At 35.3% G+C, this 19391-nt stretch overlaps 2 protein-coding genes and 1 long non-coding RNA gene across 3 annotated transcripts; 1 reads left to right on the top strand and 2 right to left on the bottom strand.

Moving 5' to 3' along the window:
- Window positions 1–176: 176 nt before the first annotated feature.
- LOC137712963 (uncharacterized) lies at window positions 177–4730 on the bottom strand. The gene is made up of 5 exons (XM_068452177.1): window positions 4628–4730; window positions 4433–4515; window positions 3492–3679; window positions 2458–3193; window positions 177–2277 (listed from the first exon to the last, which is right to left on the bottom strand). Exons 2-5 carry the CDS (start codon window positions 4446–4448, stop codon window positions 338–340), a joined length of 2880 nt encoding a protein of 959 aa, XP_068308278.1. The 5' UTR covers window positions 4449–4515; window positions 4628–4730; the 3' UTR covers window positions 177–337.
- Window positions 4731–10722: 5992 nt separating this feature from the next.
- LOC137711946 (uncharacterized) lies at window positions 10723–11748 on the bottom strand. The gene is made up of 2 exons (XM_068451098.1): window positions 11560–11748; window positions 10723–11356 (listed from the first exon to the last, which is right to left on the bottom strand). Exons 1-2 carry the CDS (start codon window positions 11695–11697, stop codon window positions 11114–11116), a joined length of 381 nt encoding a protein of 126 aa, XP_068307199.1. The 5' UTR covers window positions 11698–11748; the 3' UTR covers window positions 10723–11113.
- Window positions 11749–16938: 5190 nt separating this feature from the next.
- LOC137711894 (uncharacterized) lies at window positions 16939–18891 on the top strand. Its single transcript, XR_011065163.1, has 4 exons — window positions 16939–16983; window positions 18163–18233; window positions 18364–18454; window positions 18629–18891. It is a non-coding gene; the product is annotated as an uncharacterized lncRNA (long non-coding RNA).
- The last annotated feature ends 500 nt before the right edge of the window (window positions 18892–19391 follow it).

Below are 19391 nucleotides of genomic sequence, written 5' to 3'. Positions count from 1 at the left end.
GTTTTGTTCACGTTTTAGGCAATGACGCCACAAGTTTGTAATATGGCCCCCTTTCGTATTGAGTTTTGTAAACGGCTACCATTTGGAAAGATTAAGATCTTAGTATGAGCACATTTTGGTCTCATCTAGTGCACACGATTGGATTGGATAAGCTCATTAGATTCGGAAGTGTAATCGGAGCTTTAAAAAGAGAAATTTTCATTCTGCAATATGGCTTCTTTTCTTCTCCACCCCAAACATATATATCCACATGTATGAACTATGATCTGGAGAACATTTACAAAACAAGCTATTTGATTCACAAAAACCTCACCAAATGAACATAAAAACAGACGGTTTATCGTCGCTCTTGCCATGCTTGGCCTGAAATGAGCCAAGGCTTGCTAACTGGATATCTCTGCCCTCTACGCCGCCTAGTTACCTCTCCCCAACAAATCAGACTTCTCTCCTCTTTTCTGAACTGACTTTTGGCACCAATCAGTGATTCCAAACTATTCTCGGTTACAGTGGACGGAGAAATGCTGGACCTTTTCCTTCCCCTCGCCAACCCAGGTTTAGTTGCGCATCTAACCAACCTTGTTGTACCAGAAGACTCAATTAACTTTTCTATTGTCTGAAGATCTTCAGTCACCTCATGCCTTGACAAAGAAGCAAGGTTTGGGAGAACTTCACTCTGGAAATCCTTCCGCTGCCTTCCCCTCTTCCGGCCTTTCCTTGGCTGATTTGGTAATGAAGTGGTACCCGTCTCGTCCTTTTTGTGGCCATTACTTCTACAGCAGCAGCAGCAGCAGCACTCTTCCACTTTTGTCTCAGTTAAACTCAAGGTCATGACCTCAAAGTAGTCCATTCCATCTGGTAGAAGCTCCTCGCTGATAACCACTCTACCCTCATTCTCTTTACCACCTACAACTGAAGATGCTATCCCAGCAAACCAACATAGGGAGGCACATGAAGTTTTAAGTGGCTTGTCTGTTGTCCTTATGATACAACTACGAAGCTCAGATGATGAAATGGAAACCAAAGATTCTGCTGCAGTCCTGACAACTTGGTTTTCATCAAATTGTATTATCGGCGGAGAAAACTCATTGCTTTCCGGATCATCCTGTCCTTGCAATAGAAAAGGTGTCTCAACTTGATTTACGTCTGATTCTCCTCTTGGTGGAGAACACTCCTTGTTTTCTGGACTAGCAGGTGCCTCCAAAAGAATTCCAGTTGAGAGAGAATCTGCTGGTGAAAACTTATCTCCGGTTGTGGACGAGTTCAGGGCAATTTGAAATCCAAAATCTTTCCTATCAAATTCATTCTCTACTACCTGACCTGTAAGTTCTATTTCTGCGTCAAGCACTGAATCACAATCAGCATTTAAATCAAATACCACCGCTTTTCTTCTTTTTTTGACTTCTTCAGGTGGGTTCAGAATGGAATTGGAGGGGTGGCCAGTAGACTCACGAATTATTTTACTTGAGAAGTCACTTGCCTCCACCTGGGTTGAATCTTCACATCCTTTGTCAGTTTTGCCATTATGCTTTCGCCTATGCCAAGGCAAGCTCTCACTAGAAGCTTCAAGTTTTTCTGATCCAGTTGTGGCTTGGAAACACTGGGAAACTGCCGCATCCAGAGAACAGCCAGTAGGCACACAATTCAAGTTAATATCCTTACGAGACTTGACATTTGCGGAATCCATCACATCTTTTTTAACTCCAGGCAGTTCAATCACTAAATTGTCACTGGTCCAGATCAGATTATCAAAACTGATGTGTGGCTCTGAATTCTTGGATTCCAACTGGGAGCCATTGCTAAAGTTATCATCAAGAAAGAAGGCACTACCATGTTTTGTGCTAGATCTCAAATCATTTTTGAACTGTAGCATGTCACCATTGATCCCAGGCCTTACCGTTGATGATTTAGAACAATTACCGAATGGTACGGGGGTGTTAAAACTTGGGAGTGCTTGAACTGCCATTGGGAACCGTGCAAAGTCATGTACATGTTTTCTTATAGCTGCATTGCACGAGGCCCCTGAATTTTCCATCTTGCCCTGAGGAATATGTTCATATGGCGTGCACATGGAAGAAGCTCCGCTTGGTCCAGATTGGCTATAACTTCTGGGGTTCTGTAGACCGAAAATTGTTCTTCCACTCCATGAATTCTGGTTATTCTGATGAAGGGTTGGAGGTTCAGCTGCCTTGAGCTCCTCATGCAATAAACTAGATGAAGGATATAATTTATCTGCATGAGAACCTGGAGGAAAAGAATTCAAGGTTCTTTTCCTTTTCTCTGAAAGATAAACACATCCAATATAAGAACATTTCCGGTGATTATAGCTATTCAAGCTGATCACAAATTATCACAGTATTAGAACTAATTATAAATATACTTACAAGAGTTGTAATTCTTTAAAAGAAAAAAAAATGAAGAAACTTGAGGTTTATTTCCACCTTGCAGTAAAATTCTTACCAGTGTCGTCAGTGGACGGCAACTCTTGTTTCCTTTTTCTCTCTTGCAGTAGGACATTTGAGCAAACTTCAAAATCCTGTCTTTTCCAGGTGTCTTGGATATATTCCTTAGATAAAAACTGAAGGCCTGATGTAGGAGATGTTCCTTTCTCAAGCTTATGCAGATAATTTAAGTCAACTGAACCTTTTTCTAATGATGCAGTAGTTGATGTATCATCTTCCGAAACAGAACTATATCCATCAGTGCCAAGAAATTGTTTTGCATCACCATTACATACAGCCTCTGGAAATCTTATCAAATGAGCAGGTGCTTCAGAAACCTTGTCATCTACTAAGGATCCTTCTCCTTCATCATCAATGTATGCATCCGCTGGAAGTTCAAGATCCAAGAAGTTCTTCTGAAATTTGTTGCATTTGGATTCCAACAATTCAGAGTCTCCCGAACGACCTTCAGTTTGAGTAGGATAAGAGCATGTCTGTATGTCCCTCCCTCGAACAAAACACGAAGGTGACTGGAAACTTTCAGCGACAGAAACAGAGATTTGACTGCATGCAGGGTTTACCAAAGGCAAGGAAGGAACGTGCAGTGTCTTTTGAACACAAACAGATGAGCTCCGAGACAAATCAGTAGTCAACCATGAAGCCTCCATCTTCTGCTGATGTTTCTCAGATTCATTCCTTCTTATTTCATCCATTAATTCCCTTTGTCTTCTGTAAAGCCGATGAAGGTCCTGAACCTGGATGAACAGAAGACAATATAGGCATATTTAAGTGTTTGTGAAATTCTATAAAACTTGCGAGTACCAAAGATATTGTGGCCAAAAACAAAAGATAGCAGCATGGTTTTCATTACATTATAACTCAATGTTTTGCCGCTACTCCAATTTATTGTTTATGAACCATTCTAAGTATTAACAAATGTCCAGCGAAAATTGGTTTAGGAAGAGTTATGACAAAATGATTTGAATGTACTAAGCTCAATGAAATACAAAATGCTGCATATTATACATGACACGAATGGATGAAATAGTATACCTGATTCCTAAGTATTGTGTCTTGCTTGAGCATTGTCTGCTTTAATGCCTCCTTGTAGTACTCGAAATGGTCCGCAGATAAGTTATGCTTCCTTTTACTGTCATTAGCAATTAAGTTATGATTCCCCGAGGCATAATATCCTGGGAAATAGCTGTTGCACTGGATATTTGCCCCCATTTGCAGAAAATCTACATGTAATGAAGCACACAATTTACTGGATAAGACAATTAAGCATAGCTGCGCGTGAGCGCTCTCAGTTCCATCAGAAAGAAAACGTGCAATGCACAGAAATCAGAACGAGTTAGTCTGCACTGTATAGATGAACTGTCGAAATCCAAAGAGAACCAAGACAGACCAACATTTTAAAACTGTTAGGCTACAATGATCCTCTCCAGGGGAGTCAATTTACAAAGATCGGAAGGCGCATCCTTTGGACGGCTGCGCTAACTCAAGATAATCCATTACAGTAAAAGCCGCCAGAAAAGTAAACATGGAAACAACATTAAGAACATAAAACAAACTCAGAAATCACAAACAGAGTAATTTATTCATTTCAACCTATCCAGATTTTCTTCAACTTATATGTTCACATAAGGAAAGATCAATGTAAAAGTCACAATAATTATATCCCAAAATCCCAGGGGAACTCACAAATCAAAGATTAAAAAGGAAAACAAAATCAGAATAATTTAAGAAACACAAATTACTAAAACAAAAACGACAACAAAAATTCTTTTGAGAAAATGTGGTTAAAAATTCCATCCTTTTGGTTTCCTAGTTCATGGATGCATATTTTACAGATCAAATATATGAAAAAAGAAAAATTAGCAAAGAAACAGAAAAGGAAAATACAACAAATCCATCAAATGAAACAGCTTTTACTCATAAAAAAAGATTTAAAGGAATCACCTCTGCCAATAAAAACACACAAAAAAACCCACCTGAAATTTGATGCATAGTTTCTATTCCAGCTCCTCCTCAAAAACCCATCAAGGAATCAGTCATTCCAGGACTCTGGATTCCTCTGCAGCAGAAAACACAGCAAAACAAGAACAACCCATGAATCAGGAGTCAGAATAACACAGTATCCCAACAGAGCTCGAACATAAAAAAATGTATAAGCATTTTGGAAATACCATGAAAAAAAAAAGGATAAACGATGAAAGTTCGGATCCGCTGGGCCATTTTTTCTAAGAAGATTTTATAGAGAGAGAGAGAGAGAGAGAGAGAGAGAGAGAGCAGATAAGAAAAATCCACAGAAAAAACAACACTTACATGGAGAAATTTTAAATTATGACTGGAACATAAATGGTACATTACGTGTTTTAATAAAAGTGTAGAAATTTTATTTTTTTAGTTATTAATTTTTAGTCCACATATTCCACCATTTATATAATAACACATGATGTACCACTTCGTGTACCGATCACACTAAAAAATCTCTCTCTTACATGAGAAGAGACATGAGAGTTGGTCCACACCCAACAAAGTATCTCCCTTTCTCGATTTTCTTGTGTTTGATTTTGGTTTTTCGAGCAAGTGGACATTGTTTTATGAGGTTCTAGATTCTCTCTGCCATTTCTGTTTCCGGAAAAGAAAAACGAAAAACATAAACATATTTAATATTTAACTTCAAAAATATTTGGGTTTCAATAGGAGACGCACTCCACCAGCACTTACTAGTCATTAGACTACTTCTATTATCCTAATTCAATTGATAATTTAATGCAATTTTATTATTATTTTTCATTAGTTATGAATAGGTAATACTTGGGTTTAGGCCCATGTCTTTAATGACGTATAATGATGTAACACATTTCCTCTTGTTTCTGACTTCCCCATGAGCCTTTGGTAGCACAGCCAAGACAACGGCCAAGACAACGATGACTTTTCGACCTGGTAGCACAGCCAAGACAACGATGACTTTTCGACCTTTGCAGGATGGAGCGATAGAAGTTTTGAGAATTCAAGAGAATGTCACAGCGAGGCGAACCATTTATCATTACAATAGGTTTTGTGATAGAGAATGTGGAGAGAGGAATTTTTTTTTTTTTTTGTAATTATAAATATGTTAGGATTATGTATAAGTGAGGCTTTGAAAAAAAATAGTAAAATTTGGTTATGTGAAATTACATTTATGCCCCATATTTCTTATTCATGTTTTGTTTTAATTAAAGGGTTAAACTGATAATTTTATAAGGTTTTGATTGACAATGAGTGTTTTATTAATTAGTAGAGATTAGAAAAATTATGAATTAGAGAAGTCATGAATAGTGGAAGAGAAGAAATAAAAATACGATCAACTACTCTTCATGATTGATGTTATTTGCAATTTTATGTGTTGGTAAGAGAATTATAAAATTGGAAAAACTCATATTCAAACATGTCAAAAATTGAAATGATTATACGCATTAACTTTTACAATAATTATGGATTTAATTGGGAAATGCATATAGGTCTCACCGTGTTATGATTTTCCTAGAAACTATGATTAGAGTTAAATGCATGAACGAAGATACTTTTTGGTGTCATTCGATTCATTACCAAAGAGGGAATTTTTAATATACCAGGAACTCGGTTCGATATATTAACTATCATAATACAAGTGGTTTGATATAAAAAAAAAAATTTCAACCATTTATATTATGTCACTTGATGTACTCCTCAGCATACTAAAAATTATCTCTCTAAATTCAAAATTACATCGCATGTTGGTCCTTATAACCACCAAAGACAAATTTGTAATTTCCGGGACTTTACGAATTTGTATTGAAAAATGATTTTTACACATCTTTCATCTCCTTCCCCCACACATCTATTTACATGGATTTCTTAATATTATTTTAATTTTCAAGTAAAAAAATCCACTTCAATTTATTAAACTCAAAAGTAGAAAATAAACATATACAAAACAAAAATAAACGAATGTGCAGAAATCATTTCTCGCTTGTATTTGGGGTGTGTAGTTTTGATTTTTTATTTCCAAAAATATTCTGCCAAATATGACAATCTAATCATTGTGGTTGAGTGGTGGTAATGACTAAAGCCTCGAGAACAACTGACACGACAAAGACGTAATTGTTAAGTTACAAGGTTACGTCGCATGAAAAAACTTAAAATCAAAGAAAGAAAATAAAGGAAAAAAACACCAATTAAAAGAGGGGAATGATAGGGTGATTAAATTTTTTTAAGCTAAATTTGTAAATCAAATGATGTGGTTGTTGATAATTGAATTATTATTTAAATATTAGTTAACGTGCTTATTTCCTATTAGTGACACATGATTTGGTTTACAAATTTAGTTTAAAATTTTAATCTCTCTAACATTACCCATTAAAATATGCAATAAAAATTGTAATAAATCAATTCGTTCTACTTTAAGTTTTATAGAGACGACTTTCAAGTTTTAGGAGTAAAATGAAGCAAACTTTGAGTTTCAAAGAGTATAGTGGCAACTTTTGAGTTACTGGGAGTAAAGTGAAATTAAAATTAAGTTCCAAGACGCGTAGCTAAAAATAAAATTTTTTTTTTTTTCAAATTTTCAACTAATTATAATATTATACTTGATAAACTGGACTGTGTGCCCCACATACTAAAAAAAATTTTAATTGCAAGAGTTGAGTGACAATGGTAAAAATAAGCACTAATTACTTTATTTAGATGTTATATGGAAAATTGTTTGAAGTCAAGATTCTGTATATGAATATGATATCATCAACTTGCACGCAAAGAAACTATAACACCCTCCTCCTCAAGATAAAAAGTGACAAAGTGTATTTACTTGAATTTGGTAAGAAATAAAGAGTAATCCATATATTGTAAAACTTGATGCTAAATTTCAAAGGAAAACTGATGAAAAAAGGCATGAAAATTTTGAGTTTTAACGATAAGGACAAAATAAAGGGTAAAGTGAATAGTACCAGGATTGATTTTTTAGTGTAAAAATATGATTTTTCGTTACAGTGAACAGTACTGCGAGCTTTTCGTTAAAACTCCTAAATTTCAAAATGAAATAAGTGTACATTTTTTATTTTAAAAATTGATAATGGATGATCATTTTCGAGTCAATAACGGTTGCGATCATTGGAGCTTATCCTTCTTATGTGCAACATCAAGCCAATATAATTGCTCATCGCAAGTATTTAAGTGTTTTTATCTGTACTTTTGTGGGTTGTAAAAATCCTATCAACTATCATACTTTTCTTTTATGATTTTTTTCATTCTAAAGTTGATGTCGACCTTCTAGTGAGATTTTTTTAGTGGGCTTCGAACACAGAGTGGTACATCATGTCACTATACAAGTGGTGAAATACTTGTGCTAAAAAATTAGGAACTTAAAAAATAAAACGGCACCACTTATATAATAACTCGTGATGTATCACTCGTATTATGAACACAATGAAAATTTTCTTGACCTTTTGGGTCCTGATCTCCCAATTTTATTTTAGGCTTATTTTTCCAACTTCTCTTCAAATTCTGTTTTGATCTTACTTTACCCTCTGAAAATCAAATTTCGTCATTTTACACTGAAACTTAATGTTTGCTTCACTTTGGCATTTTTCGTTAGTTTTTTTGACATATCTTTTAAAACTCTAACATGGCATAAGTATGACCCACTTAATTGTTAATATGGCTGCCATATTATTGAGTTTAAATTTTCAATTTCTGGGTGATGGTTTTAGGCTAAAAATTCATGGCATGCTTTAACAAGGAAGGAGATTTGACGATTTGACAAAAATGCTCTTCTCCGTTATGCCCAATGGATGCCCAACAGGATCCTCTCTGGATCTTTTTGGTGAGGATCTTGAAGATCCGTGAATCGTATCCATTCATTGTATATTGTGCGGTAAATTTTTGTCGAGTACTGTTTGTATTTAATTTTAAATAAAAATATTTAAAATAATTTCTGATCGCATGATGTATGATCAACAGACAAAATTCACGAATCTTCAGAATTCTCGTTGAATCCTCGTAAAGAGAATCCAACGAGGATCCGGATTCAATGGATATTACATTAGCATCGTTCATTCCACGTCATCAAGTTTAACTCCAACTTGATAGAATTGACAAAATTTAGGCAAAGCAGAGCAAATCTAGAAGTTCAAGGTGCAAAGTGGTCATTTTCTTGTTTCGCATAAAAAACTTATATTTTATTATTATTTTTTGCGGCTGGATTTACAAAAGTACCCTTCGTTTTTGCTAAATGACTACATTGTTACATCACTTTCTTGGGTCTCACTTTCATGGATCTGCCGTGAAGATTAAAGTAAGCCTATTGAAACTCACACCCAAAGCAACTCATATTTTAAGCTTTAGTTTTTGGAAATTATTAATAACGTTTTGAAATAGTCATTCGGTATTCTAACCGCGTTTAAATTTAAAAGACTGTGTAATGACTTTTTCAAAGTGACAAACAACAATTTTCTATCATTTCATGGTCGGAAAAATTTAAGTAAGTTCAAAATTGTCAACGTGTAACCACGACAAGCGATTCAGTAAAAAGTGCAAACAACTATCTAAAAAAAAAAAAGGTTTTAGGTTCGATACTTTATAAGCTGTGAATCTATTTAGTTGTTGTAATGGGTAAAATGCAATTCCCAACTAGCCTTCTCTGAGCCTAAAAGGGTTGGAATAATGTAGTTCGCCATCAGTTGTCCCCTTTTTAAGCAAAAAAAAAAAAAAAATGACAATGTAAAATATATATATATATATATTTATTTATAGATAATATAAAAGAAGATAGTACACTTTATGATTTTAATCTTCTTTTACACTTTTTTTTAATACAATTTTTTTTCTTTTACACTTGCACTTTAAATTTTAGATTTGCAGCTTTGTATCTCCAAAGAAATCAATCCAAATTTTACCCCGTCACGTCAAATTTTTTTTTAGTAAGGACATTATATAATCAAACTTGTGCGACTGCCACACAACAAGCTCCCACATTATCACGAATGGAGTCAATACGGGGTTGGATGAATCACAACATACATGAGATTAATGTGAGTGAGCAAGGTGGGATAAAGTGTGACTAGCTAACCTAAGTTTTTTCCCCACCAGACACTAACTTTGTTGGCTAAGGTTTTCATTATCCCATTGGCTTTCAATGATCACAACATGGTAATCGTAGACAACCCTTTTAATTAGACTACTAGGAAGCGGTGGCCAACGACCTATATTTGCTACACTTTGGATGATCGGCCTGGCCACTGGCAAATAGGCTTACTTACACCAGATACATTATTAGACCGGTATCTCAAATTAATAATGCGTTGATTAGAGTACTAGGAAGCGATGGTCAATGACCTATATATCTGCTTCACTTGGGATGATTGGGTTGGGGACGACGACGATCGTTTTGTTTTGAGGCCGCAAAGCTCGTTCCCTATTATTTGGCCCTTGGGCAAATAGGGAGGCTTATTTACACTAGGTACACTATTATAACAGTATTTCAAATTAATAATCTATTATCACATAAGACAGTTAAAACACATAACATTATATTATTAATTTGGAATACTGTTACAACAATATAAATTAATTAAAATCGAAGCCCACCACACACTAACTATATTGCGATAAGATCATAATCTCTATGTATTTTCACTAATCACAACATGGTAGACACACGTTGTGGCTTGTGAATCTGTGATCATAAGCTAGCCTAACCTATGTAATATTTGCTCCACTTTAGATGGTTGGCCCTTAATCAAAAGGCAACTAAAATGACCACAAGGACAATCTGTCAAGTTGCGCTCACATACCATTTGGATAAAGAAGGAAATCTAAACTCTAGAAGAAGATTTTGGAAGATTTTGGAAGAGACTCTAAAAAAGACTTAAATTACTTGGATCTAACGGAAGATGTGGCACATTTCCCAGCACAATGGCGTTCTAAAATTTATATAGCCAACCTCACTTAGTAAAAAAAAACTTTATTATTGTTGTTGTTGTTGCTAATTACTCTGCTAAGCTTAAAGTAATGGCCTAGATTAAATACTGCATCATCAGTTTTGCACTGCAGATTATCAACCCTAACCAATATATATAATAACAGTAAAATGAAATCACTACAATGTTCAACTGATCCATCTGGCACACTTGGGTTTAAACTCCAGCTTAGCAGACGTAGGTTTATTCAAGTTGGCTGGATCAATGTGTTTCTCCCTCCGCACCCATATTCGATCTCCCTCCCCATAGTTTAGATGAGTTTATGATAGAATATTGTTTGTATAAAAAATAAGTCCAGCTCAGATATTATTAAGAAGGATAAGGAAGTAGATTCCTCCAAAAACAAAACTTTGATCATAGTTGACAATCTAACTCGAGAAAATATAAGCAGCAAGAGTTTACCAAAATACATATAGAAAAAAGAGGTAATGGTAGGGAGATCAGATTTTTTAAATCAAATTTGCAAATCAAATGATGTGATTGTTGATGATTGGATTACTACTTAAGCATTGATAATGTGCTTATGTCCTATTGGTGACACATCATTTGACTTGCAAATTTGATTTAAAATTTTGATCTCCCTAACATTACCCAGAAAAAAAAAAAAAAAAAAAAAAAAAAAAAAAAAAGAGGATCCAAACATATAGAGCTGGTTCTTAATTTTGAGCTTAGCTAGTTGGTGGAAGCTGCTGTTTGCTCGGCAACGGGGTATTTTCTTGCATTCTTGACAATCTTGGTGAGAGCTGCTTGTCCAAGATCAAGTCCGCAAACGTCTGCGAGTTGAATCAGGTAGAGCAGAACATCAGAGAGCTCCTCTTCCAAATGCTCTTTGTCATCAGAAGTCCAGTCAGGCAGCCCTCTTGCAACTTCACCTTTCCACTGGAAAATTTCAGACAGTTCTCCAACCTCTCCCACCTGCACAAACACATGCCATATATAAGTTCTTTTGTCTGTTTACCATGACGATATTCTAAACTACTATAGTCTACAGGCAAGCGGTAGACTCACTACTTTGACCTGGCAACTGACCTACCTCATGTCTGATATGAGAGAAAAAAAATATCGCAAATAAGAAAGTAAATAAATTGATAAGATTCTAAATGGGTGAGAGTGATTACTAGTGCTAGAAGGAGATTTCTGGGGCTGTGATATTGTTCCCATCCTCTTACTTGAGCAAACTCAGCAAGCCTATCACTAAGTTCTTGAAGTGAAACATCTTTATGACCATTTCTTGCAAGCTCATGAGAACTCCCCATTTCTCTTTTAATATTACTGGCTCTCTACACTTTGGCTTTCATGCAGCACAACCAAATTTAAAGCAAATGGAGAGAGGGGGAGAGAGAGAGATTTTTGAAGGGTATGGTGGATGGGGTACTTGAGTGTTACCATAATTTAATTTACAAATTTTATCTTTAAATTTAGTTTCTCTAGTATTACCTATTTTTAAAAGCACAACTTGGTATAGTGGATGGGGCACTTGAGTGTTCCCCTCAAAACAGTAAACATTTCAGGTACGGCACAAAACATGTCCCAAGTTCCCAACCTTCTCATCCATGACGTGAAATCACTTACATTTCCCATCTACAAACTTTTATTTATACGTAATGTTAGGGAGATCAAAACTTTTAAACTAAATCTGTAAACCAAATGATATGGTGATTGATTGTTGAATTATTACTTATGTGTTTATTAACATGCTTATTTCTTATTAGTGACAGATCATTAGGTTTAAAGTTTTGGTCACCTTAACATTATCCTTTATTTATTAGTTGGTCCAAATCACCTGGCTCTTATAATACGAGAAATCTAATAAAAAATCAGGAGGCGATGAGAGAGATACTAATATCGTGTGTTACATAATGGGAATGTTTTAAAATTATAATTAAGAAAATATTTCTTTTACTACGTGATAAGAGAAATACTAATATAGGGACTGGTCTACACACAAGAAATCCTCGACCTATGGCTATGGCAGGCAATCTTTATTTATAGAATCTAGCTAGTCTCAAATCCTTAGAATCTATAACTTTGTTCCATGGCGTTTTGAATTTATCCTCCACCAATTTCACTAGCTAGTATATTTTTAGATTTCATAAGAATCACAAAATATTTTGGTTTCTCACTCTTTTGTGGAATAAAAAACACAAAAACATCATCGGTTGTGTGTTTGTTATATGAATCCGGAAATTGCGATAAGAACTAGGACAATTTACGACATCAGAATCGGAAACTTGAAAGGCATCCAGACAAAGCATTGGAATATTTCATATCATCCTCTATGGTTGTCTGTTTTTTTTTGTTTTTTGTTTTTTTTGTTGTTGTCAAAATCCTCTATGGTTGTCATTTCGTGTCTAAGTTGCAAAAAAAAAAAAAAAACAAGAACAAAAAACCCAACCAGCAAAGCTATTGCCTATTCTGCAGAATAAAACGTGTAAAAGAGAAGAAAAAAAAAGTTTTTTGCTTGCATATGCTTTAAGCGTTGGCGCCCACCCATTAGTCCTACTCATAAGAGCACTTCCAGTGTTGGAAGGCTCCCAGAGCAACTGCCTATGGAGTCCCCTTCAATGAATAGTAATTATCTTTAATAAACAGTAATTGTTTTTTATATCTTCATCATTAAACTGAATAGTCATGACAATAGACAATAAAATATTAGTATTTTTTATTTTATAAAATAATAAAAAATAATTTTATTTATAATTTCGGATAGGATTTTTAATCCGTCTTGTTGGGCCACGTGTTATTATCTGAAAGGACAATTTTTGGTGATATATTTCGATAGATTTTGCTAAATTTACATAAACACACCAAATAAAAAAAACACACTAAATGAACTTAATTTTCTTGAGCTTGTTTCAATTTCCACTGGTGCTCTATCAAGGATTAGGTTGGAAACAAAAGTATGTAGAAACTTTGAGATAAAGTTGGAATGTGTTTGAAGGAGTTTGAGAAAATATGAAATTGTGGTGTAAGGTGGAAGATAATGATAAGGTATTTATAGAAGAAAAAAAAATCTTTTTTTTTTTTTTAAATTTAAACATTTTTTGGAATTTTTATTAATTTTTGACATTTTTTATTAACATAATTAATTTTTTCCGTTGGATTCATTTTTGCCGGTGAACATGCAAGACTCATTAAGTTTCGTGCCTCCCCTCTCCCACAAGCCCGCCCCTAGCCCAATTGCCCGCATGGGGTGGAGCAAGGAAGGCTGATGATTTGGGTTGCAGAGCAGCCGGTCCCCATGGCGTTTAACAACGTTGGACTTGCTCTAAGCAAACTTATAAGCACATGCAATATCCCTCCCACTGCAATATCCCTCCTACCTCCTTTCCCCGAAGTGGGATCCTCCTACTTCTTTTTCCGGATATGAAATTGATACTCTCAATATGCTCGCAAAATCTAGTTCAACTACTTATAAGAACATGCAATATTCCTTCTACCTCATTTCCCGATTTGGGATTGATATATACTCTCAATACGCTTGCAAAACCCCTCCTTCCTCCTTTTTCCGATATTGGACAACCTGCTCTGATACCATGAATAGGGTTCAGGTTCTACCATAAAATAAATTGGCAATATGGTGAGTAGCCAAACTACTTGTAAGTACATGCATGGTCCTTCATTTCTCCAATGTGGTATTGATACTCTCAACAAATTTCAGTTTCTGTGAAGCCTTTAACATATGTTATTTAAAATATTTCAAAATGAAAAATATATAATGTGGTTGCAGGAAAAACTACTATGATCGCGAATCTCCGAAAGGCTTTAGGGACTGTTGGTATCACGTTCGTGCTCCAAAGGTGTTGCCATTTTAAGAACAGCTGCTGTCTGTAAAATCCAATAGGGTTGGTATTAATGTAGTGGTAGACCCTATCATCTCTGATTCATCTTTCCACAAGTGCTTTTTGTAGAAGTAGCTTTTCTACTTTCATTCATGGTGATGATTGATGAGATGATGCACGCAATGCAACTAGAAGATCAAGACGAAACCATATGGCTCAATTTTCGATCTCATAATAAAATTGTGTTCATAAATTGAAACTGAAATCTAAGGATCTCATACTATATAAATACTTCACTAACATGTGCAAAGCGCTAAATAGTTCCCAATTTAATATGATGCTAACCACTTGTCTCGGCCTGCTCCAAAATATTTTTCATAATCTAAACCAATATTTTTTTAGGTTAATATTGCAAGATCATTTTTTATCAAGTCATAATTACATAACTAAACGAGTTATGATTTGAAAGATACAGAACGAAATATTACATATACTAAAACTCAATTTTTCCCGACAGTGTTCATTAACTATGAAATGGCGAAAGTGTTCTTTGTGTCTTCTTGCTTTGCCGTTCTTTTGCCTTCTTGGTGCAGTGAAATTAATGATTGATTTGCCCATGCTGGATACGTGTTCATCATCATCCTTCATCTTTAGCTTTTGGTTGGGTTTTCTTCCCTTTACCTTTCTATTTGCCTTTTCTCTCTGGCCGTTTTCTGGTGTTAACTATAGTTTTGGCTAAACGATTTTTACTTCGGAGCAGTGGCGGAGTCAAGACTTTCAAATAATGAAATCATAACTTTGACCAAAAAATACTTCATTGGACCATTTCTCGAGCACCTGATAGGTAGTTGCCAATTCCTCCCGACATTTGCCAAAAGTTTACACAAACGTATGTCGACAACTATTATGAATAGAGAGGCTTTTCAAGGGCGGCTGTAGGAAACTGTCGAGTAACTTTGAAAATCGCCATAGCTTGTCAAATGAAGCATTTCATTGAGCACTTGGTTCGCACAAAAGAGTTCCACACAAAAAGAGAGAAAAGAAGACGTGGATGATAAACGAAAACAAAATGAAAAGAAGTCGGAAGTTATGATTTAGTTTGCCATGAAAGTTTATAAGGATCAAATACAACTACACAGTCAATATACATAGCAATTGTTAAGTTGTTTGGATCATGAGCAACCAATGACCCCATATTAGCTCCGCTACTACTTTGGAGCTCTCTATTTTTAAGACTCTTTTATTTGTAGCCACTAATTTGTGAACTTGAGAAACTGTGTGAATATTTATGTTATATTTATCGATCAGATTGCTGAGCACCTCTTCAATAATAGTGCGATCAAGAGTAATAAATTATTAAACGGTAAAATGGTAATGTTTCATCCATGGCGTCGTCTAGCAGTTGTTCAATATAAATGACTGACAATTTCGTTGACTGTCTAATATTAGTAAAATGCTATTCAACCCCACATTTTTCTTAACATTTGTGACATGTCTTATTTGGCTTTCGGTAGGAAACTCTTTTCTTTCAGAATAAAATCGTTGATACGATGGTATCTTTTTTTTTTTTTTTTTTTTTTTTTAACAAACAATATTATCTACATTAACTAATATGGAGGGGGTTGGGTTTAGCCTCACAATAGCTTAGCAATAATGTGGTTCAAATTTGCCTTTGATGAAAATCGAACCTAAAACCTCTCACTTACAAGTGAAGAGAAATACTACTAAACCGTTGTACTAAGTAGTTTTTCTTTTTAATATGCTAAACAAAGGAAAGGGATCATCTCCAGATCCTTTCCTCCTAATCCACCAAGTTTGGGGATCCAGGTTATTGAAATTTGATCCAACGGCTAAAGTTATTATAACTTTTAAAGTGGACCTTTGTTTGTAGCCGCTTGATCAAATTTCAATAGTTCGAATCCTTGAACTTGATGAATTAGGAGGAAGGGATCTGGAGACGATCCCTTTCCTTTTTTTAGCATATTAAAAAGAAAAGCCACTTAGCGTGCTAAGTGGCTTTTCTTTTTAATATGCTAAAAAAAGGAAAGGGATTATCTCCAGATCATTTCTTTCTAATCCACCAAGTTCGGAGATCCAGGTTATTGAAATTTGATCCAACGGCTAAAGTTATTATAACTTTTAAAGTGGATCTCTGTTTGTAGCCCTTTGGTCAAATTTCAATGATCCGAATCTCCGAACTTGGTGAATTAGAAGGAAAAGATCTGGAGATGATCACTTTCCTTTTTTATTATATTAAAAAGAAAAGCCACTTAGTACAAAATGCCACTAAACCGTTGTACTAAGTGGCTTTTCTTTTTAATATGCTAAAAAAAGGAAAAGGATCATCTCCAGATCCTTTCCTCCTAATCTACTAAGTTCGGGGATCCAGATTATTGAAATTTGATTTAACGGCTAAAATTATTATAACTTTTAAAGTGGATTTCTGTTTGTAACTGTTTGATCAAATTTCAATGGTCCGAATCCTCAAACTTAATGAATTAGGAAAAAGAAATCTAGAGAGAATCCATTTCCTTAAAAATAAAAAAAATCTAAGTTCAAATTCTACATCCCGTCACTAAAAACTAACTTTCTATGGGAAAGACTAAAGAGGAACAGTTAAGTCATTTAAAATTGTTAACCCAAAATAGGCCTACCAACTAAGTAACCCAACAAAAAACCCGACCCGGTTTCGATCAAATTCAGTTGAGCCGAAGAAATCAATCTGCCCTAATTTTGCGTTTACCCCCTTACCACAATCAGGTAATCAATCTCTCCTGGATCGAAATTTCTTAAATTTGGAAAATAACAGACGAATTTGTTTTACTTCTGACTCGGTTTGAATTTAGGGTTCGTTTTGTTTAGTGTTTTCTTGTTCGAATTGGATTCCTGTTGCTTGATTGGGTCGGTCTGAATTGTATAGAAGTCAGAAAAGGGAGTGATTTTTATGTGTGAATTGCAGAGGACTATTGATATTGTAGGAGGAACTGCAATGGTAGAGGGCAAATATAAACCTAGGAAGGAGTGAGAATCGAAGAGGATAAGTGGTTTTCGAGATAGAGATGGCGAAAGGGAGAGGAATTGGGAGGAGGCTTTATAGGGGGGAAGATAGAAATACGAGAGATTGTGATAGTTGTTCCGTGAGAGACAAGTTTTGTGATTGTTCTGAGGACGAGAGGTACGATGTAGAGAAGTGGCATTGAGGAGATAGGGAGAGAGATAGTCATAGGACTAGAGATAAGGAGAGGGAGAAGGTCAAAAGAGAAGGTTGCAGGGTGATGGATGTAGATGAGGATGATGATGCTAGGGAGAGTGATAGGAAACGGTGTAAGAAAGATCACAAGGATAACGTAAAGAGAGAGTGGGAAAGGAGTAGCAGCAGGTCAGATAGACATAGGGATGATGGAGTTGAGAGGCTGATCACGAAGAGCGATGAAGATTATTCAGTTAAGAAAGAGAGGAAACAAACATGCGAGGTGGTGGAGGAGGAGTTAAGAGGATCAACAGAGGAATTGGATGAGGAAATGGAAAAGCGGAGGACGAGACCACTAGTCATGCATTATCACTTCCTGGTGGCGCTCAACAACACAGATATATATATCCAACCAACTTTAGGTATCTGCTTATGCTGAACTGAATCTGACTCTCAGTTCCTATTTTATTTTTCTCGGTCTCCTGATGAGTTTCCGTAATGAATTATTCTAGTTACTGGATTTTTTTGTGTTTGCCCATGCCGTATCTATCATGTTGATCTTTAATAGTCAACTTGTATGAGAGCCTTCTTTGTTAATCTCTACATGAAATTTCAGTAATCTTATCATTGTTTTCAATTGTTTAAATAGTTATGAATTTGTTTTGTCTTGCTTTATACAATTTTCAGTCCTGCTTTTGATGTTTTTCTCTATTTTTTTCTGTCATTTCCCCTGGTGCAAGGGACATTAGGTACATAGGCTTGCTTATTCAACGTTGTCTACGCCTTCACGAAGCTGTGCAATTCTTCATTTTAAAGGGATGTATGTGTTTTCGAATCTCCTGTCTTTTTTTGTTCCATCAGTTTTGGGACCTATGAGTTCATTCATTTGCTTGCTGGTGAAGATTTTCATTTTTGGTTTGTTTTTACTTTCCCTTGATTTTGATTAGCAGGTTTAAGCTGCCGCCTTTCTTGTGGAGACGATCTTATAATGTAGACAGTTGGTGACCAATGCATTAATGCTATACTGATCTCGCGCCCAAGGTCAGAAAAACCCCGCTTCATTAAGTATGCTGTCGGTAGATTGTTACCATCAAGAGAAATTAAAAAGCATAACATTGCTGGAGAGCAAGTTCGAATATAAACTGTATTCTCTGTTTACAATTTGATTCTCACTTCCATGGTGTTCCATCCCTTACATCAATGTTTTCGATGCAGCTTGGCAGCAGAATATATCACGGGACTGAAACTTTTGCGTTTCAACCGTCAAGAATCTTTTTGGGAAGCTGTTAACTGGCTTTATAGGGACTGTCTTTAGATATCTTCACGAATTTTTGCAAAAACCCAAAAACAATTCGAAGTGTAAAAATGTAATGTGAAGTTTGTAATTACGAATGATTAAGAAATTGTGTTCTTGTTCATACCGGTGGAGATTCCAAAATTCCCACTGTGTATGAAAAAAAAAACCTAATTGGTACGGGGACGGGGGAAGATTAATTTTCTTTTACAACTTTTAGCGGCGGCATCAATTATCGTCGCTACAGAATACTTTTAGCCGCAACAAAAGAAGTCGTCGCTAAAGAGACCTTTTGTAGCGGCTAGCAACGAAATAAATCGCCTCTAAAAGTATTTTTAGTTACTAAGGCCATTAAATCGTCAATATTCGTTGCAAAAGATAGAACCAGTCATCTTAGACAAGAATGGTGACTTTTTGCTAATTTAAGTGCTTCTCCTTCTGCTTTTCGGCAAAAATTTAAGTGCTTTTCCTTTTGCTACAACACATTTATTAAAAGCAAGAAAAAATGATTCGTTTGTCAATTTTCCAATGTAATCTACAACCAAATAGTGTTCTTTCATGTTAAGAAATAAACTTGTAAAAGTTATTTACTTCCCCAGTGAACGTAATTGCTAGTAATTTCTAGACGAATTGAAAGGCAAGTGACTGCTGTATAATTAACAAGGCACAACGAAAGTAAAATTT

Source organism: Pyrus communis, chromosome 13 (assembly GCF_963583255.1).
Source record: "Pyrus communis chromosome 13, drPyrComm1.1, whole genome shotgun sequence".
In the NCBI taxonomy this organism is placed as follows: Eukaryota; Viridiplantae; Streptophyta; class Magnoliopsida; order Rosales; family Rosaceae; genus Pyrus; species Pyrus communis.
This window is presented reverse-complemented; position numbering and strand designations above follow the sequence as displayed.

Bases quoted from the DNA above. Each gene is read 5' to 3' on its own strand.
- LOC137711946 (XM_068451098.1), bottom strand. From the start codon at position 11,697: ATGGGGAGTTCTCATGAGCTTGCAAGAAATGGTCATAAAGATGTTTCA. The intron at 11,357-11,559 runs GTAATCACTCTC...GTGTTTGTGCAG, and splicing joins GAAATCTCCTTCTAGCACTA to GTGGGAGAGGTTGGAGAACT.
- LOC137712963 (XM_068452177.1), bottom strand. The intron at 3,194-3,491 runs GTATACTATTTC...CTGTTCATCCAG, and splicing joins ACACAATACTTAGGAATCAG to GTTCAGGACCTTCATCGGCT. The intron at 2,278-2,457 runs GTAAGAATTTTA...TTTATCTTTCAG, and splicing joins GCCGTCCACTGACGACACTG to AGAAAAGGAAAAGAACCTTG.